The sequence below is a fragment of the Scyliorhinus canicula genome, chromosome 17 (assembly GCF_902713615.1).
Source record: "Scyliorhinus canicula chromosome 17, sScyCan1.1, whole genome shotgun sequence".
Classification (NCBI taxonomy): domain Eukaryota; kingdom Metazoa; phylum Chordata; class Chondrichthyes; order Carcharhiniformes; family Scyliorhinidae; genus Scyliorhinus; species Scyliorhinus canicula.
This window is the reverse complement of record NC_052162.1, coordinates 35,397,877-35,419,833: the sequence shown is the minus strand read 5'-3', so window position 1 is coordinate 35,419,833 and position 21,957 is coordinate 35,397,877. Positions and strand designations below refer to the sequence as shown.

The following is a 21,957-nucleotide window of genomic DNA, read 5'->3' as shown; positions in this document are numbered from 1 at the left end:
GTCTTAATTGGAAAAATCCAAAACAAAAAACCTTACCCGAGATGCCGTGAAGACTGCTGTTTGTAAAGCACAGGGAGTCAGTGCTGGAAGCTTACAGGCAAAAGTTTAGAAATGCAAGAGACAATACGGGTATCATGGAACAATGAGAAACCATTCATGTTCTTGAATGTAATGTAATGTTCCTGGTATGCTCTCCTACATTGTTAATTGTTGACCATGGTTTGAGACAATCTAACTGGAGGAGGCACACAAATATTTCTAGCTTCAATGTTGGCATAGGCTAGACTGCCCACATGCCATGAATGAAAAAAAGAAAAAGAAGCAGCCCTAGTGTGGAACAGGATTTAGCACAAAAACATGTCAAGTAATCTTTTGCCGCATTATTTACACCCAAGGCTCCAGGTGAAGATTTAGGAAAGAGTTCAGTTTTATTAAAAATCATTTCTCAGCCTTGCAAAATTACAAATAAATACATATAGATTCAAGCTATGTTACTGTGCAACTGAAAAATTGAATCACATCAGGATCCATGTGATATTTTAAAAGATAAAGGGTTTAAAATACATTAATTGTTTATTAATTTGGTCCCGTATGAGTACATGGTCAAAGTTTCAGAAAAACACAACTAATCTAGAATATATCGGATCCACGTACATGATCCCTGTGCCTAGTCACAGATTTATTTTATTTTAAACCTCGTGAACTTGCAACTAAAACCAGGTTTTGACATTTTCCTACTTTCCTAACAAGTGTCAATCAACAATTTAAAAAAGTGAGACAACTTAAAAGCAAATCAAGAACCACTATTCCATAATGATTCCCTTAACAAACACTGGATAATGGTTTACCAGATTATTCCCATCACAGCAGACCAGCCATCATACCGTAAAGAACATTATCTTGACTCAGAATAGATACTTGGTTATGCAGCCAAATGTTAAAACTCCACATTTAATTTTCACATGATATTATGACAGGCCACCAGTTGACCAGTGCATAGCACCTTTCATTTCTTAAGCATTTAGTTAAGGGTGCATACTTAGTTGGGTACTTCAAGCTCCAATTTACTCAAGCAAATTTTAACACTGCATTGAAATCCCACACCACAAATTCCAAGGACAATGGTTAGACTGCTGATGTTTTTTAAAATCATGATGCCTTTGTCTCCGCTTCCTTTGGTTGTGCAAATAAGATAATTTTTAATGTTAGGCAGATTTCCAAATTCACAAAGCCATAATACACCAGTTTTCCACCCCACCTCCTGGAAATGGTGTATGCAATCATCTGGCAATATGCCCAGAAGGGATTGAAAATTCACCGAGAGAGCAAAAAAAAAAATGTCAACACTATCCACAATTTCAATCCATGCCTGCCAGCTTCATGAAGTTTGTAAAGGCTGTACTTAAGCTGTGAATTCAATACAATTCATTATATTAGGAATCCAAAATGTTACCACTTTATATGCTGATAAATTAGAAATTAAAATTTAATGTTTCAACTGAAGGTCTTATTTGTTTAACAAAATAGTCCACCATAATTAAAGATGCTGTCACAAAAGAATGCCCAAGAAAGTGGATACTCAGTTCTCTAGGATAAATTCCATTAAAACCTAAGGTCTTAAAGATTTGTTCAAGATTAAACAAAAAAAACCCACTAAATGATCAACTGGTTATGTTGAAGCATAATGGCCTTTTCAAATAGATAGTCATAATTTTTCACAATAATTTGTACACTGCAGAGCTTATTTTGTTAAATGTTTTTGGTGTTCCTGGTTAACTAGCTATGATTAAAATTTACTGTACAATTATTTCAATAAGTCATTACAAATTAAAGGAGTTTAAATAGGAAACAAGTTGTAGTCACATTCATTTAATACTCATCACAAGTTAATAAAATCTTTATTTACTGCAAAACTCAGGCAATATATTTCAGTGAGTTGTACTTCACTATTAAGATAAGTATATTCTAACTCTCTCACGAATTTGTGAACAGCATATAGGACATTTCTGCACAACAGAACATTCTTTACACGTAGCTATATGACCACAGGGTACGAAGGCAATGCAAACATCTCGATCCCAGCAAACTTTGCAACACTTTTCTTCCTTCAGTTTTTTCAACTGCTCCTCGAGGTTCACGTCTATAAAAAGAGAGAGATTTAGTGAAATAAAGTGTTGTTAACAGATTGTGAAGTTAAACGTAATTAACATATCCATGCTTAGAAAAACAAATTACTTAAGTCAAATTTGCAACGAGAAGGTCAACAACACTACATTTAAAGAATAAAGAATTCTTGGTTTAGAAAGAGACTGTAACAAGGTGAACATACAAATGTTAGTCACAAGATGTTTCCATTTAAGGTCAAATATTTTAAGTTATGACAATACACATAACTGCCTATGAAACTGTTACAATCACAGGAGTCCCAAAAAAGGTTAGAAGCAAATTAGTTTATTCCAAAGTAAATGAAAGCTGCAAAGCAGCGGGGAGTACAATTGGTCCCAGCCGGGATCATTGAAGATGCTGGTTCCCTTCCTGGCTAGCTTTTAATCAGTGGATTTTAATGAGCCCTGCAGTTGGGCCTCTTCCCCTCAGGGAGGGGGGGGGGGGGGGGGGGAGCTCGTATCCCACAAGCCCCAGGGGGAGATCAATAGGGTCATCCCCTTGGGTCTCCTGTGGGATTATATCAGAGACCTCTAAAAATGCTTAATTTACCCAAGTTATGGAACAGTTGCACTGAGCTGTAAAAAAAAAGGCATTCCCAAACTTAAAGTAGCTGTGAATTGTGTGTTCACCTTAATTGATGGGCATGGTTACTCGGGATTGCAATTCATTCCAAGCATCAAGCAACTCTGGTCGTGTATTGTCAGTAATAAAACAGACAAAGGTTGGAAATACTCAGGTCAGGCAGTACCTGTGGAAAGAAACCATTAACAGCACTGATGAAGGGTCATGGACCCAAAATGTTAACATTCCCTCCACAGATGCCACCTGAGTATTTCCAGCATTTTGTTTCAATTTCAGATCTCCAGCATCTGCAAAGTTCCAGAAAAAGTCAGCATGTCAGGCAGCAACTGTGGGGAGAAAGTTTATGTTGAGTCCATAAGACTCTACTTAAAACTCAAGCAGTCATAAAAAAAAATGCAGCATCGTCAAGGCATACGCTAATACCATCAACCTACCTGCCAAACCCGGAACCATCCCCCTCATCCGGCATATGGGTCTCTTGCAAAAAAACACATTAACCCTCAGATTCTTTAGGTGAGAGAAAACTCTTGACTGGGCCGCCTAATCCTCTTACATTCCAAGTGACCAACCAAATTGGCGGTCACCCACTTGCCCATAATTCGGAGTCAACCATTTCCACCATAAAAGGATTCTGAAGTGCCTGTGCAGAAGACATAGACCCAAGATCCATCCAAGATGGCCATCAAACCAGCCCAAACAATGAAACGAAAAGAATCCCATGGTCACTGTCAGAAACTCAGCCCCGCCCCCCACTATCCCCTGAACCAGACCCCACACAAACATCCATATTGCTCATATTCTAGACACCAGTGACCAGTACTCCTTCAGAACCAACCTCACCCCCAACCAAGCAAAAGCACTCGGCTCATCGAACTGGTCCAGAAGGCCGCAGTCCCTCCCCCCACCTCACTCATGTTTGCTAGCTAAATCTTTAACGCCAGCCCATCCCCAGAGTCAAAAATAGGAAAAGGTTGCCCCGACCGGTCCCGGCTACCAAAATAAAACAAATTCAGCATTCAGCACCCCTTCCAAAAGTATATTCACACTCAGACCCATATATTTCCAAATAAGAGAAATATTGCCTGAAACAAAAAAGTTATACTCCCATCCCCCACCATACAACTTACAGAAAATAACACCATCCCAAGCCAAAAAAAACAAAACAAATACCCCAAAACCCTTTCCGATAACCAGTCCACACACAACTCATTTATCTTTTTTTTAAAAAAAATATTTTTTATTCTCCTTGCTGGAAGAGGTGCTGATGACAGGGAGACTGGAGATGGGGGTACTGTCAGTGGTTTACGGAGCTATTTCGGAAGAGGACGAAACACCGCTGGAAGGGATCAAAGCAAAGTGGGAGGAAGAGTTGGGAGAGGATATGGAGGAGGAGTTCTGGTGTGAGGTGCTCTGGAGATTGAACGCCTCCACCTTGTGCACGAGGTTGGGGCTGACACAGCTGAAGGTGGTATACAGCGCACATCTCACGAGGGCGAGGATGAGCCGATTCTTTGAAGGAGTAGAAGATGTGTGTGAGCGTTGCGGGTGGGGCCCCGCTAATCACGTTAATATGTTTTGGTCCTGTCCAAAGCTAGAGGATCACTAGGAGGTTTTTAGGTTAATTTCTAAAGTGGTGCACATGAAACTGGACCTGGGCCACCGGGAGGCCATATTCAGGGTTTCGGACCAGCCAGGGTTGGAAACAGGTACGGAGGCAGATGCTGTAGCCTTCACCTTGTTGATCGCCCGAAGGCGGATCCTGATGGGTTGGTGATTGATGGAACCATCAATTCACCAGACACGTGTTTCCGATATGAATCTAGGCTTTAATCGACTTACTTCAGAGCCAGCCTGTTACCCGTTGATGAACTCTTAGTGAACTCAGGCTGACTCTGGACAAGAGTATTTATACAGCTGCACTAGGGGGAGGAGTTGTGGGCAGAGCCCAGTACAAGTTCCTGAGTACTCCCAGAGCTACTCCCCCTAGTGGTAGGATAGCGCTACTGCGCTTACAAAAACTGTGAATTATCATATATTACATTCACCACAGAGAGCAACCTCCCCACCCTGTGCCGTGGCGGGGGGACCTGTTGGAATTCTTGACTCTTGAGAAGGTTAAGTTTGAATTGAGGGGAAGGACGGAGGGGTTCTACTTTTCATGGGCATTATTCATCATGCACTTTCAAGAACTGGATAACATCGAACATTAGTTTGGGGGGGGGGCGGGGGGGAGGTGTGTGTTAATGGTGACTATGGGTGATTCCTGATTCCTTTTTGTCATTTATGTTAACATGCAGGCTAATGTTTGGGGTTTGGTGGGAGGATGGGATCGTTGTTATTGACATATTTGTTACTGATTACTGTTTATTGTTGGTGGGTGTAAATTTGGAAGAAAATGTGAAAAAGGAGAATAAAAAAAATATATGTTTTAAATTGTCAAACCCCTCCATCCTTCCTCAGTTCAAATTTGACCTTCTCAAGCGTCAAGAATTCCAGCAGATCCCCCGCCACGGGGGGGGGGAATGGAGAAGTTGATCTCCACCTAACAGGATCTGCCTTCGGGCAATCAACAAGGCGAAGACAACCCGTTTATCTTGATCACAGTCCAAGCTCTCTGCTTCTTCCCAAGAATCAAAGGAACATAGTCTCGCAGAATACACCACTCCAAAACTTCCGCTTTTTCGCCAGCTCTGCCCAGAGATCCTGATATATTCTAACATGGCTTCCTTCCCATCTCCGGTCACAAATCTCCTTGGTCCACTTTCGGACATGCTCCTTCTCCTGGAAGCGGTGTAATCTGGCTATCTCCCTTTGAAGCCTCAGAGTCAGCCGAAGGATTTTCAGCCGCAAACTTCTTAGTTGTGGTCCATATGACATACTTCAAGGACACCTCTACTTTCTTATGAGAAATGATTGTCCACCAATAAACCCGGGAATTGAGCAGAAAGAGCCAAAAAATAAAACAAGTACCCTGTGAGAGATAGCAAATGCCCCACCTCCTCCTACCGAATGCCCCTTAGACCGAGAACATTTCTATCCTATCAGTTTACAGTTGGCTTTGGAGATGTTCTGAATATGACATATTAATCTTAATCCATTAGATTATCCAGTCCGCACAAGCATTTCCACTTTAAAATATAAATTCTTTTCCCCAATTAAGGGGCAATTTCACATGGCCAATTCACCTACCCTGCACATCTCTCTGGGTTGTGGGTGTGAGACATGGAGGCAGCAGTCCTGCACTAAAATATTCAGAATTAAGAGAAAGAAATAGGTAATGATGATAGGGTTAGATGAACAGAGTGGAAGGAGCCTCCTGTGGAGGACAAACACCACATGTACCAGTTAAACTGAACGGCCCTTTTCTGTGATGTACGTTATCATTTAGGTTCAAAGAAGCAATCTTTCCTCAAAACAATAGAGCATGAGGGCAGCACGGTGGCCTAGTGGTTAGCACAACCGCCTCACGGCGCTGAGGTCCCAGGTTCGATCCCGGCTCTGGGTCACTGTCCGTGTGGAGTTTGCACATTCTCCCCGTGTCTGCGTGGGTTTCGCCCCCACAACCCAAAAATGTGCAGAGTAGGTGGATTGGCCACGCTAAATTGCCCCTTAATAGAAAAAAATAATTGGGTAATCTAAATTTAGAAAAAAAAAAACAATAGAGCATGCTACGAGAGGAGAGGCAGGGATAGCACGTTCACAATTACCTTCCTTCACGTCCTTGTGTTCCTGATCCTGAGTTTGTCTTTCAGCTGACAGAAGATCTGTAACCAGTGTTTCAACAGACCTGTAGGTCTCATGTGTCAATCTGAGTTTCTTTTTCACTAGTTCCATTATTAGGGAGTTGTCAAATCCCATTTCAAGAGCACCTTGAACAACTGGGGATTGCATAGATGTGCTTTCTGAAAAAAATGTACAAGAGACAAACACAATGAAGAAATATTAATCACAGAAAAATAATTAATATGCACAGGATAATCATGTTCAAAAATTGTGGTAAAAATCAATGTTAATGCATAATGGTTCAATTGATGGTTAATACCTGCATGTTTGCAAGGCATTTCACAAAATTTAAATGCTAGCAACAAACTAACCAGATTCTGATAGATGTGCAGAAGGAGCCTCTTGAGGGAATGCTTCAGTCTGAAAGAAAATATATTGTGGATAAACGGTTCGCAAATGTTAATTTCCATACTCAATAAAAAGATAATTATTTCTACATCATGCATCAGAATAAGTGTTTACAGAAACAACCCAATGTCAATGCCCTAATTAAAAATCAAACAAACAGAACAGGGCACGTGTGGAATAAGGTGCTGCTAATTTTCAGCCCTTTTAACACGGATGGAACTGCACGTAAAAGGTTAACCACACATGGCAAGACGGAGGGTTTAGGTATTTGTATCATCCCGGGCTGGAAACTTCCAATTCTGTGATTCTGCTTCAGGCAGGAATTCTCTATCAAGACTGACACGCACGCATGTTGGGACTTGGCACTCAACGCACACATTTCTGCTGAACGAACAAACCTGGAAAATATATCTAAACAATGATCTGGTCGAGTGGCATCTCAGAAAGTGTGCATGTGGTCACGTTGGTCAAATTTCCCCTGTCATTTAAGAGTTGTTTCCTTAATTTTAAGAACACTCCATTCAGTTGAAATGTTTTTGGGAAGTTATTGGTGATGTTCAAAGAAAGCTACACAAGTTAAGAAGTTGCAACATTTGAGAATCTCGTACTCAAGAGCACTTTGTAACTTCAGGACATGTGAAAGCATTTTCCTCTTATGTAAGCACTTTTGAAGTGAAGTCACTGTTGTCACGTTGGAGGAAACGCAAAGCCCTGCAGTCATGTGAGATAATCTGTTTCTCTGGTCTTGGGTAAATTATAAATGTTGGCCAAAATGCCACAGATGACCCCTCTGCACTTTCAAAGAGTGCCATGTTTTTTTAAAAAGTGTAAAACATCCACTGAAGGACAGAGTTTATCACTTGAAAAATGGTCCCACAGAAGCGCTCTGAACTGTCAGCCTACCTGATGTGTTCAAGTCTCTGGACTGGGACTTCAATCCAGAGTCTCCTGATTCAGTGACCAGCATTTATAACCAGTTAAGTTGGTGAGATCCAAGCAGTATATTACAAATAAATCGGAGACTGATATCATAAAATTAAAAGGAGAGCCTTAGCAAGAAAAATAAGAGCAACGTTAGGCCTTACAGCCTCCTTCACCATTCCCCGAGATCTTGGCTTTCATGTATCTCAATTCCACTTTGCCACTCAATCCCTACACCCCTTAAATCCTCAGAGTCTAAAAATCCATCCATGTCAGGCTTGGATACTCTCAACATCCAAGCATAAAGAATGCTCTGGAGAAGAGTTTCAAAGATCCACCACACTTTAGGGGAGGCATTTCTCATCTCAGTTCTAAATGAACGGCTCCTTATCCTGAAAATGTGCCATCATGTTCCAGATTCCCCAGCCAGGCAATACAACCTTTCATCTTCTACCCTATCAAGCCCATTCAGAATGGTTAACTTCTATGCTTCAATGAGATCACTTCTCATCATTCTAAACTTAGAGTTTTAAGTCCAAACTACTGACAGCTCTCATCCCAGAAGTCATGCTTGTGAACCTTGACTGGAGCACTTCAAAGGCAACTATATATATCCTTCCTTCAACAAGGAGGCCGAAACTGTGCACAATACTCCAGCTGGTGGCTCACCAAAATTCTGCACAAATGTAGTGATAACTGCTCACTGATGTGCTCCAGCCCCCTTACAATAAAGGCAAACATGCCATTTGACTTCTTAATGCTTCTTGCTGCACCTGCAAGCTTTTTCTTATACGAGGATCCTCTCTGAATGTTTCCGAATGGAAACATTTACTAATAGTGCAGTATTAAAAAAAAAGTTCAACTTTGTTATTCTTTCCGAAGTAATTAATTAATTTCTCAATCCTCATATTATACTCAATCTGACACTTTGCCACTCGTTTAACCTATCTAAAGCCCTTTGCAGCGGGCGTTCTCCTCACAGCTTACTGCCCCACTTTGTTTTGCATTGTTAGCAAACTTGGACACATGGCTTTCTATGCCTTCATCTAAGTCACAAAATGGACAGCCTCAGAAAATCCACAAGTAGTGTGCTGAATATAGATACAGCCACAATGTCGTAATATATAAAAGTAGTGATGGGCTCATTACTTAAATGCTCGCCATTTGAGATGGTTTTGGCGTTGATGTCCAATCAAAACTCCATTGCTGCAATTAGTGCATCAACATGGAAAAGGGTGCAAGCCTCAAGCCTGTTCTACCATTCAATTATGCCATAGCTGATCTACATCTCAACCACTTTGGATTTATATTGCTCAATCTATTTTCTGAACAGAGAGCCTCGAGTTTAATTACTGGCCAGAAGAACCGCTGTGACTCACAGACACAAGGACCATAGTCTACTTACTTTACAATGGGCTAGACCTTGGGGTGACCCGATAGTCTAAAATATTTCAAAGCTGGTTAGCACTGGTGATTATTCCAGTTCAACAGACTGCAGAGAACCAGAGGACAAGAGGTTAAATTACGCAAGAGCAGGAACAGACTGAATGTCAGCTTGTGATTCTTTTCCCAGGGAGTAGCGAGCCTTTGGAAACATTGTCAGTTGGTGTGGTGAATGGCGACTTTCTACAGGCTTTCAAGAGGGACCTGAATTGATTCTTAACTGGGTCAAAGATCACATCAAGTGGAAGACAAGTGTCTTCACAAATTGATCCATTTATATCTCTGGACCTCTCCAGATCACTTCTAGATTGCATGCTGCATGGGGAGCAATGAAGTGTTTATTCATGATAATCCGGCCATCATGATGTGGGGCAGACTGGAGGGGCCAGCTGTTTTATTATTATTACTGACGTCGCCACGCTGTTGAAACAGCCAATTACATTGAAGGATTTTCACACACAAGACATAGAAACATAGACAGGCAGAGAAACATAGGGGCAGGAGGAAGCCAATGGGCTCTTCGAGCCTGCTCTACCATTCATTATGATCTTAGCATGTCATCCAACTCAATAGCTTAATCCCGCTTTCCTCCCCATATCCTTTGATTCCCTTTGTCTCGAGTGCTATATCTTTTTTTTTATAAATTTAGATTACCCAATTATTTTTTCCAATTAAGGGGCAATTTAGCGTGGCCAATCCACCTACTCTGCACATTTTTGGGTTGTGGGGGCGAAACCCACGCAGACACGGGGAGAATGTGCAAACTCCACACGGACAGTGACCCAGAGCCGGGATCGAACCTGGGACCTCAGCGCCGTGAGGCGGTTGTGCTAACCACTAGGCCACCGTGCTGCCCCTCGAGTGCTAAATCTAACTGCTTCTTGAAAACAGTGTCCTGGGCTCAACTATTTTCAGTGCTAGTTTCCTGTCTGCCAACCAGTTTTCTATCCATCTCAATACACTACCCCTAAACCCAGGCGCTTTCATTTTACACACTAAAAGCCTTCTGAAAGTGCAAATAAACCACATCCACCACCTCCCCCCTCATGAACTCTACTAGTTACATACTAAGAATTCCTATAAACGTGTCAATAAATTCATAAATCCATGCTGACTCTGTCCTATCCTGCCACTGTTTTATATGTTCCCTGCTATAAAATATTTGATTCCAGAATTTTCCTCACTACCGAAGTCAGGCTTACTGATCTGCAATTCCAGGTTTTCGCTCCACCTCCCTGTTTACATAGTAGTGTTACATTAGCTATCCTCAAATCTGTAGGAACGGTTCCACAGTATATGGAATCTTGGAAGATGACCACCAATGCATCCACTATTTCTACAGCCACCTCCTTGTGTACCAGGGGATGTAGATTATCAGGCCCTGGGGATTTATCAGCCTTTATTCCCCATCAATTTCCCCAAATCATTTCTCTATTGATATTGATCTCCTTCAGTTCCTCCCTCTCACTAAACCCGGAGTTCCCCAACATTTCTGCTATCTTATTTGTGTCCTCATTTGTGAAGAAAGAACCAATGTATGCATTTACTTGCCCAGCCATTTCCGAGTCCCCCATTATAATTTCCTCTTTCTGACTATAAGGAACCTACATTTGTCTTGACCAACCTTTTTGTCTTAACGTACCTCAGGAAACATTTACAGTCAGTTGTTCCCTGCAAGCTTCCTCTTGGACTCTATTTTCCCCATTTGAATCTTCAATTGGTCCTCCTTTGCTAAATTCTGAACTGCTTCCTATCCTCAGACCTGTTGTTTTTCTTTTTTTCAAAAAAATCATTTTTATTCAGATTTTCACAAAATTTCAATAACAGAAAATATTAACAAAAAACAAATATATTAACAATTAAGAAAAACAAGAAAGAACCAACCCCTGTTAAATACAAAAAGAGATAAACACCCGTCATAACCAAAGAACACATGTACACGGCCCTTCAACCCAACCCACTGAAACGACCCCCCCCCCCCCCCCCCCCCCCCCCCCCGGGCTGCTGCTGGCCTTTTTTCGTTTCCCCCTACCGTTCTGCCAGGAAATCCAGGAAAGGCTGCCACCGCCTGAAAAACCCCTGTACTGATCCCCTCAGGGCAAATTTCACCTTCTCCTGGCTTGACCCTGGATCCTACCACCCTCGACACCGTGCTTGCTACTCACTTCCAATATTCCCCCAGCACTGGGCATGCCCAGAACATATGGGCATGGTTCGCTGGGCTCCCCGAGCACCTAGTACACCTGTCTTCGCCCTCCAAGAACCTACTCATCCTCGTCCCGGTCATATTAGCCCTATGTAGCACCTTGAACTGTATGAGGCTAAGCCTCGCACATGAAGAGCAGGAATTCACTTTTTCCAGAGCATCCACCCACGTCCCCTCCTCAATCTCCTCACCCAGCTCCTCTTCCCATTTACCCTTCAGCTCCTCAACCGAGGCCTTGTCTACCTCCTGCATCACTTGGTATATGTCCGAAATCCTCCCCCCTCCAACCCACACCCCCGAAAGCACCCTGTCCTGGACCCCACGTGGGGGCAACAGAGGGAACCCCACCACCTGCCACCTTACCTGCATAAACCTAAAAATGTTCCCCGGCGGGAGCCCGAAAGTCTCCTCTAACTCACCCAGGCTCGCAAACTTCCCGTCTACAAACAGGTCCCTCAGCCTCCTAACACCTGCCCTATGCCAACTCAGGAACCCGCCATCAATTCACCCTGGAACAAACCGGTGGTTCCCCCGTATCATGGACCCAATCGAGGCCCCCACCTCCCCCGTGCCGTCTCCATTGCCCCCTAATTTTGAGGGTAGCCGCCACCACCGGGCTCGTGGTATACCTCGTTGGAGGGAATGGCAGCGGCGCCGTTACCAGCACCTCCAGGCTCATGCCCACACAGGACGCCATCGCCATCCTCTTCCATGCTGCCCCTTCCCCGTCCATTACCCACTTATGCACCATCGCTGCGTTGGCAGCCCAATAGTACCCACAGAGGTTGGGCAGCGCCAGCCCCCCCATCCCTGCCCCATTCCAGAAAAACCCTCCTCACCCTCGGGGTCCCGTGCGCCCAAACAAATCCCGTAATACTCCTGTTGACCCTAAAAAAGGCCTTCGGGGTAAGGATGGGGAGGCACTGGAACAGGAACAAAAACCTAGGGAGCACCATCATCTTGACTGACTGCACCCTGCCCGCCAGCGACAACATGTCCCATCTTTTAAACTCCTCCTCCATTTGCTCAACCAGCCTTGTACGGTTAAGTTTGTGCAGGGCCCCCCCAGCTCCTGGCCACCTGGACTCCCAGGTACTTAAAGCTCCTCTCCGCCCTTTTTAGTGGGAGCCTACCAATCCCCTCCGCCTGGTCCCCCGGGTGCACGATGAACAGCTCACTCGTACCCAGGTTGAGCTTATACCCTGAGAAGTCCCCAAAGTCCCTGAGAATCTTCATCACCTCTGGCATTCCCCCACTGGGTCCGCCACATGTAGCAATAAGTCGTCCGCATAAAGCGACACTCTGTGCTCCTCCCCATCCCGCACAAGTCCCCTCCAGTTCCTTGACTCCCTCAACGCCATGGCCAGGGGTTCGATCGCCAACGCAAAGAGCAAGGGGGACAAGGGACACCCCTGTCTTGTCCCTCGGTATAACCAAAAGTACTCCGATCTCCTCCTATTTGTGGCCACGCTCGCCATCGGGGCCTCATAGTAACCTCGCCCATCTGACAAACCCCTCCCCAAACCTTTCCAGCACCTCCCACAAGTACCCCCACTCAACCCTATCAAAGGCCTTCTCCGCGTCTAGCGCCACCACTATCCCCGCTACCGCCGGCATCATAATGACATTCAAGAGCCTCCGTACGTTGGTGTTCAGCTGCCTTCCCTTCACGAACCCCGTCTGGTCCTCGTGGATGACCCATGGCACACAGTCCTCTATCCTCGTGGCCAAGATCTTCGCCAACAGCTTGGCGTCTACATTTAACAGCGAGATCGGCCTGTATGATCCACACTGCAGGGGGTCCTTGTCCCGCTTCAGGATCAAGGAAATCAGCGCCTGAGACATCCCTTGCCTCGTTAAAGGTCCTAACCAACAGGGGACCCAGCAGGTCTACGTACATTTTATAGAATTCGACCGGGAACCCATCCGGCCCCGGCGCCTTCCCCGACTGCATGCTCCCTATCCCTTTGACCAGCTCCTCCAGCTCAATCGGTGCCCCGAGTCACTCCACCTGCCCCTCCTCCACCTTCGGGAATCTCAGCCGGTCCAAGAAGCGCCCCATTCCCGCCCCCCCCTCCACTGGGGGTTCAGACTGATACAATTCCCCGTAAAAGTCCCTGAAGACCCCTTTGATGTCTACCCCCCCCTTCGCACCACATTCCCTCCCCTATCCTTAACTCCACCAATCTCCCTGGCCGCATCCCGCTTACGGTGCTGATGCGCCAGCAACCTACTCACCGTCTCCCCATATTCATTAACTGCTCCCTGTGCCTTCCTCCACTGAGCTTCCGCCTTTCTGGTGGTCAGCAAGTCAAACTTGGCCTGAAGACTACGCCGCTCACCCAGCAATCCCTCCTCCGGAGCCTCCGCGTATCACCTATCCACCCTCACCAACTCCCCCACCAGCCTCTCCCTGTGGGCTCGGATGGAGATCAACTCCCCTCTAATCACCGCCTTCAATGCCTCCCAGACAGTCCCCACTCGAACCTCCCCATTATCATTGGCCTCCAGGTACCTCTTGAAACATCCTCGAACCCGCGGCCCACCTCCTCATCTGCCAGCAGCACCACCTCCAAGCGCCAGAGCGGGCGCTGGTCTCTCTCATCCCCCAGCTAGAGGTCCACCCAGTGCATGATCCGAAATGACTATCGCCGAATATTCGGCATCCTCCACCCTCGAAACCAGCCCCCTGCTCATAATTTTTAAAAATCGATCCGGGAATAGGCCTTATGCACATGGGAGAAGAATGAGAACTCCCTGGCCCTCGGCCTCGCAAACCTCCAAGGATCCACCCCTCCCATCTGGTCCATAAACCCCCTCAACACCTTAGCCGCCGCTGGCCTCCTACCCGTCCTGGATCGATCCAATGGGGGATCCAGCACCGTATTGAAGTCCCCCTCCCATTATCAGGCCCCCCCCGTCTCCAGATCTGGAATGCGGCCCAACATGCGCCGCATAAACCCCGCATCGTCCCAGTTCGGGGCGTATACGTTCACCAGCACCACCCGCTCCCCCTGCAGCTTGCCGCTCACCATCACATACCTCCCGCCGCTGTCCGCCACCACATTTGACGCCTTAAACGACACCCTCTTTCCCACCAGGATCGCCACCCCCGATTTTTTGCATCCAGCCCCGAATGAAACACTTGGCCTACCCATCCCTTCCTTAGTCTAACCTGGTCCCCACTAAGGTTAAGGGGGGAGGGTTGTTGGGTTATGGGTATAGGGTGGATACGTGGGTTTGAGAAGGGTGATCATGGCTCGGCACAACATCGAGGGCCGAAGGGCCTGTTCTGTGCTGTACTGTTCTATGTTCTATGTTCCGCCACCTTCAGATGTGTCTCCTGAAGCATGGCCACGTCCGCCTTCAGCCCCTTCAGGTGCATAAACACACGGGCCCGTTTGACCGGCCCATTCAGGCCCCTCACATTCCAAGTTATCAGCCGGATCACCATCGTTAAAAATCCAATTACACTGGATTGAACAAGGTGCAACTTTTTAAAGTGGGTGGTTAACAACCAGGTGGGAGTGGGAAAGTTGAAATGCTCGCCGATTTCCACGATTGTTGGCTCCACAGCGGCGGGTGGAGGCTATCACAGCACAGGCTGTGGTGGAGCAGCCTGCTTGACCACAGATTCAGGGTTTCCACACTAATCTGCCCATGCCCAACATCCTGACATTGTCAACAGTTTCAGGTTCAGAGGGGTACTGACGGAGAACACAATTTTTTTATTTAAAAAAAAAATTTTTTATTTGAAAAATATATATCAAAACAATAATAACAATAATAGTAATAAACACCACCCGCACCCGTAAACACATATAACAAATCCCCCCACCCAACCCCAATAAACAAAACAAATTAATAAGCAAATTAACTTAAACACTATCCCCCTAAAACCCACCCGCCCATTCCCCCCGGTTGCTGCTGCTGCTGACCTAGTACCTTATCGTTGAGCCAGAAAGTCGAGGAAAGGCTGCCACCTCCTAAAGAACCCTTGTACCGACCCCCTCAGGGCGAATATGACCCTCTCCAGCTGAATGAATCCCGCCATGTCATTAATCTAGGTCTCCACGCTGGGAGGTCTCGCATCTTTCCACTGCAGCAAGATCCTCCGCCGGGCTACTAGGGACGCAAAGGCCAAGACATCGGCCTCTTGCGCCTCCTGCACTCCCGGCTCCACCCCAACCCCAAATATCGCGAGTCCCCAGCCTGGCTTGACCCTGGATCCCACCACCCTCGACACCGTCCTTGCCACCCCCTTCCAGAACTCCTCCAGTGCCGGGCATGCCCAGAATATATGGGCATGGTTCGCTGGACTCCCCGAACACCTGACGCACCTGTCTTTGCCCCCAAAGAACCTACTCACCCTAGATCCAGACACGTGGGCCCGGTGCAGCACCTTGAACTGGATGAGACCAAGCCTCGCACATGAAGAGGAGGAGTTCACCCTCTCCAGGGCGTCCGCCCATGTCCCCATCTCAATCTGCTCCCCCAGCTCCACCTCCCACTTAGCCTTCAGCTCCTCTACCGATGCCTCCCCCACCTCCTGCATTACCTGGTAGATGTCAGACACCTTCCCATCCCCGACCCACACCCCCGAAAGCACCCTATCCCTTACCCCCCGGGGGCAGCAAAGGGAACCCCTCCACCTGTCGCCGAGCAAACGCCTTGACCTGAAGGTACCTGAACATATTCCCCAGGGGGGAGCTCAAACTTCTCCTCCAGTTCACCAAGGCTCGCGAATCTCCCGTCGATAAACAGGTCTCCCAACTTCCTAATGCCCGCCCTGTGCCACCCCAGAAACCCGCCATCCATGTTCCCTGGGACAAACCGGCGGTTCCCCCGCAGCGGGGCCTCCACCGAGCCCCCCACTTCCCCCCTGTGTCGCCTCCACTGCCCCCACATTTTGAGGGTGGCCGCCACCACTGGGCTCGTAGTGTACCTCGCTGGAGGGAGCGACAGCGGTGCCGTTACCAGTGCCTTCAGGCTCATGCCTCCACAGGACGCCGTCTCCATCCGTTTCCATGCTGCCCCCTCCCCATCCATTACCCACTTACGTACCATCGAGACATTAGCTGCCCAATAGTACCCAGAGAGGTTGGGCAGCGCCAGCCCCCCTCTATCCCTGTCCCGCTCCAAAAAGACCCCCCTTACCCTCGGAGTCCCGTGCGCCCAAACAAATCCCAGAATGCTGCTGTTCACCCTCCTAAAAAAGTCTCTCTGAACGAAAATGGGGAGGCACTGAAACAAAAACAAAAACCTCGGGAGCACCGTCATTTTAACGGACCGTACGGGCAGCACGGTGGCCTAGTGGTTAGCACAACCGCCTCACGGCGCTGAGGTCCCAGGTTCGATCCCGGCTCTGGGTCACTGTCCGTGTGGAGTTTGCACGTTCTCCCCGTGTCTGCGTGGGTTTCGCCCCCACAATCCAAAAATGTGCAGTGTAGGTGGATTGGCCACGCTAAATTGCCCCTTAATTGGAAAAAAAAATTGGCTAATCTAAATTTATAAAAAAAAAAAAAAATTTTAACAGACCGTACTCTACCCGCCAACGACAGCATGTCCCACCTTTTAAACTCCTCCTCCATCTGCTCCACCAACCTAGTAAAATTGAGCTTGTGCAGAGTCCCCCAGCTCCTAGCCACCTGAACCCCCAGGTACCCAAAACTCCTCACTGCCCTCTTTAGCGGGTGCCTACCAATCCCCTCCTCCTGATCTCCCGGGTGTACGACAAACAGCTCACTCTTGCCCAGGTTCAATTTATATCCCGAGAAACTCCTGAACTCAGCAAGAATCTCCATCACCTCCGGCATTCCCCCCACCGGGTCTGCTACATACAGCAGCAAGTCATCTGCATAAAGCGACACTCGGTGCTCCTCCCCACCCCGCACCAGACCCCTCCACCTCCCCGACTCCCTGAGAGCCATGGCAAGAGGCTCAATTGCCAACGCAAAAACCAAGGGGGACAGGGGGCACCCCTGCCTCGTCCCACGGTGGAGCCTGAAGTACTCGGACCTCCTCCCATTTGTCGCTACACTCGCCATCGGGGCCTCGTACAGCAACCTCACCCATTTAATAAACCCCTCCCCAAACCCGAACCTCTCTAACACCTCCCACAAGTACCCCCACTTAACCCTATCAAAGGCCTTCTCTGCATCCAATGCCACCACAATCTCCGCCTCTCCTTCTGCTGCCGGCATCATTATCACATTTATCAGCTTTCGCACGTTAGTGTTCAGCTGCCTCCCCTTCACAAAACCCCGTCTGATCTTCATGTACCACCCCCGGCACCCAGTCCTCTATTCTAGTGGCCAAGATCTTCGCCAGCAACTTGGCGTCTACATTCAGCAGTGAAATCGGCCTGTATGATCCGCACTGCAAGGGGTCCTTATCACGCTTCAGGATCAGGGAGATTAGCGCCCGAGACATCGTCGGGGGTAGAACACCCCCCTCCCATGCCTCGTTGAAGGTCCTAACCAACAGGGGGCCCAGCAGGTCCGCATATTTCTTATAAAATTCAACCGGGAACCCATCCGGTCCCGGCGCCTTCCCCGACTGCATGTAGCCAATCCCACTGACCAGCTCCTCCAACTCGATCGGCGCCCCCTGTCCCTCCACCTGCGCCTCCTGCATCCTTGGAAATCGGAGCCTGTCCAAAAAACTCTCCATTCCCCCTCCCATTGCCGGCGGCTCTGTCCAGTACAGTTCCCTATAGAAGTCCCTAAACACCTCATTGACCTCCGCCCCCTGCCGCACCACATTCCAATCTCCCTGGCCGTGTCCCACTTACGAAGCTGGTGCACCAGCATCCTGCTCGCCTTCTCTCCATACTCAGACCGCTCCCTGCGCCTTCCTCCACTGTGTCTCCGCCTTTCTGGTGGTCAATAAATCAAACTTCGCCTGCAAGCTACGCTGCTCCCCCAGCAATTCCCTCCTCCGGGGCCTCCGCATACCACCTATCCACACTTGACAGCTCCTCCACCAGTCTCTCCCTCTCCCTCCTCTCCCCCTTCTCCCTATGGGCTCGGATGGAGATCAGCTCCCCCCTAATCACTGCCTTCAGAGCCTCCCACACCATCCCCACCTGGACCTCCCCAGTATCATTGACCTCGAGGTACCTCTCGACACATCCCTGGACCCTCCTACACACCTCCTCATCAGCCAACAACCCCACGTCCAGACGCCAAAGCGGGCGCTGGTCCCGCACCTCCCCCATCTCCAGATCCACCCAATGCGGAGCATGGTCAGAAATCGCAATAGCCGAATACTCGGCCTCCTCCACCCTTGGGACCAGTCCCCTACTCAAAACAAAGAAATCAATGCGGGAATAAACCCTGTGCACATGGGAGAAAAAGGAGTACTCCCGAGCCCTCGGCCTCCCGAACCTCCAGGGATCCACTCCTCCCATCTGGTCCATAAACCCCCTCAACACCTTGGCCGCCGCCAGCCTCCTACCTATCCTTGAACTAGAACGATCCATTAAGGGATCCAGCACCGTATTGAAGTTTCCCCCCCCATGATCAGGCCCCCCCACCTCCAGGTCAGGAATGCGGCCCAACATACACCTCATGAAACCAGCATCATCCCAATTTGGGGCGTACACATTAACCAACACCACCCCCTCCCCCTGCAGCTTACCGCTCACCATCACATATCTGCCGCCACTATCAGCCACCACCTCAGACGCCCCAAATGTCACCCTCTTCCCCACCAGGATCGCCACCCCCCCCGGTTCTTCGAGTCGAGCCCGGAGTGGAAAACCTGCCCCACCCACCCCTTCCTCAGACGGACCTGGTCCGCCACCTTCAGGTGGGTCTCCTGGAGCATGGCCACGTCCGCCTTCAGCCCCTTCAGATGCGAAAACACCCAGGCCCGCTTAACCGGCCCATTCAACCCCCTCACGTTCCACGTAATCAGCCGGATCAGGGGACACCCCACCCCCCTCGACCAGCCATAGCCCATCGACTGCTCGCCCCTGGCCAGCATCCATTCGGCCCGTTTCCCACGGCAATAGAACCTCACCCCGACCCCCCCAACTCCTCCCTGGCCAATCCAGCAGCAACCCGGTATCCCCCCCAAGGCTAGGACCCCTCCTAGCCGCGACGCTCCCTCCATAGTACTGCCATGAGCCAGCTGACTTCTGCTGACCCCGGCAGCTCCCGCTCTAACTCCGACCCCTCCTGATATGAGGTCCCCCCTCCTCCCCTGCATCAGCTCCTTGACACCGCTTCAGCGTGGGAAACCCGGACTAATAACCACGCCCCTCGCCACCAGCTCCACCCCCTCGTCCCGCAGCGCAGGAAACCAGAGAAAGGCCTGCGCTTTCACACTGCCCCACCCCACCAACGCAGCTCCCAAATCGCAGTCCCAACTCAACCACCAACTCCGTACAAAGACACAGATCAACCACAAACCCCAGTACCCCCCTCAGAACACAAAACCATAACCCACATCGTCCGAACGCGAGAGAAAAAACAGAAACAAACAGAATAACCCGCTACAGCATAAACAATGATACAGAAATAGAAAAACTCCCACAGCCCCCAATCTCTAGTTCGAGTCCAGCTTTTCAGCCTGCACAAAGACCCACGCTTCCTCCGGGGACTCAAAGTAGTGATGCCGGTCGTTGTAGTGACCCACAGGCGTGCAGGCGGCAACATGCCGAACTTCACCTGCTTTCCATGGAGCACCGCCTTCGTCCGGTTAAACCCGGCTCTCCGCTTGGCCACCTCCGCACTCCAGTCCTGGTAGATACGCACTACCGAATTCTCCCACTTACTACTCCTCACCTTCTTGGCCCATCGGAGAACACACTCCCGGTCACTGAACCGATGGAACCGCGCCAGCACCGCCCGCGGGGGTTCATTCGCCTTAGGCCGCCTGGCCAGTACTCTGTGGGCCCCCTCCAGCTCCAGGGGCAGATGGAAGGATCCTGCCCCCACCAGCGAGTTCAACATCACGGCCACATAGGCCAGCAGGTCCGACCCCTCCTCGAGGCCCAGGATCCACAGGTTCTTCCTCCGCGACCGAAGGTCCATCTCCTCGAACAGATCTTGCCACTTTTTGTGGAGCGCCTCGTGTATCTCCACCTTCCCCACGAGGGCCGAAACCTCATCCTCGCGCTCAGAGACCTGCTGCTGCAGCTCAAGTATCACTGCACCCTGGGTTGTCTGGGTCTCCAGCAGCTTACTTGTCGTTACCTTCAGGGATTCCAACAACTCCCCTTTCAGCTCGGTAAAATAGCGCAGAAGGGCCTCCTGCTGCTCCTCCGCCCACTGCCTCCACTCCTCAGGGGCTCCACCGGCCGCCATTTTGTCCACCTTCCCCTGCTTTTCCAGGGGAGCTGCTGCCGTTTTTCTCCTTGCCCCACTTCGAGTCCGCACCATAAATCCCGGGGGGTTTTGCTCCAGACCCCTTTATCCACCGGGAATTGTCGAATCAGTGCCGTTTGGGGCCCTTAAAAGAGCCCACAAGTCCTATTAAAGCGGGAGCTGCCGAACGTGCGGCTTAGCTCCGCATAGCCGCAACCGGAAGTCGACGGAGAACACAATTAACCACCTCACGCTCCCTGCAAAATTCAAGCCATCAATTAATTTCTGCTAAGTTTTCAGTTATGTCAGTCATTATCACTACGAGGACAACTGATGGGAGGACATGTCATCTTGCTTCATCCAACCCATAATATGGTTTGTTGCTCAACAGCAATTACTCTGGATCAAGATCTTGCAAAGTATCAGCCATTACGCACATCGCTCATTTAGACATCCCGAGATGTTCTCCCTGTGTCTCCCGGTTCTTCTGAGATGATCTCCCTTTTCCTGTGTGGATTTCCTCCGGGTGCTCCGGTTTCCTCCCCCAGTCCAACTATGTGCAGGTTAGGTGATCTGGACATGCTAAATGGCCCCTTAGTGTCCAAATATGTGCGGGTTATGGGGATGTGGGGATGAGGCAGGGGGGAGTGACTTGGATGAAGTGTTCTTTCAATGGGACTGTGCAGATTCAATGGGCCTAATGGCCTCTTTCTGCACTGTAGGGTTTCTATGGCGATCCAGTTGGCAATTACACATTCAGTTATACAATTGAAATAAACAGACCAAGTTTACAAAATCACTGAATTCTACTGATGCCTGTTTCACAGGAGTAAAGCAATAATAATTCAAGAGCAAGAGGAGCTTACAGTAGAACTGGAGCATAATTTCTTCAACTGAACATCATTGACAAACTCATGGCCTTTCTGTTGAATGAGGAACGCACACCTATTTGGACAATAGCAGTAGTTATTTTCCAGGAATTTCCTCAACATATTTACATTGCATCTGAATTTAGAAACCTTAGATAGAAAGCATCAAGTCTTATTCATAATTTGTTTTTGTTTTTTTTTAAAAAGCCAAAATAATGGCCCAAATTCTCCCATCAGGATCAGGGCCCCTATTTCCGACCCTGATCAGGCAAAAAAAAAAAGACGGGTCGGCACAGCGGTTAGCACTGCTGTCTCAGCGCCATAG

The 21,957-nt window shown here is 48.6% G+C and overlaps 1 protein-coding gene across 4 annotated transcripts in view; it reads right to left on the bottom strand.

The window, feature by feature from the left end:
* Window positions 1-403: 403 nt before the first annotated feature.
* The window catches only part of LOC119951941 (E3 ubiquitin-protein ligase XIAP-like), a 45,303-nt gene continuing 23,749 nt past the window's right edge, over window positions 404-21,957 (bottom strand). For 3 of the 4 annotated variants that reach the window (XM_038775335.1, XM_038775336.1, XM_038775334.1), the window contains exons 4-7: window positions 21,630-21,708; window positions 6,843-6,891; window positions 6,456-6,650; window positions 1,926-2,140 (exon numbers count right to left, since the gene is read on the bottom strand). In XM_038775335.1, the coding sequence (XP_038631263.1) occupies window positions 1,950-2,140; window positions 6,456-6,650; window positions 6,843-6,891; window positions 21,630-21,708 (514 nt within the window). In that variant the 3' untranslated portion in view covers window positions 1,926-1,949. Of the gene's footprint in view, window positions 2,141-6,455; window positions 6,651-6,842; window positions 6,892-21,629; window positions 21,709-21,957 lie in introns of all 4 variants that reach the window. The other variant, XM_038775337.1, reaches the window with a different exon arrangement.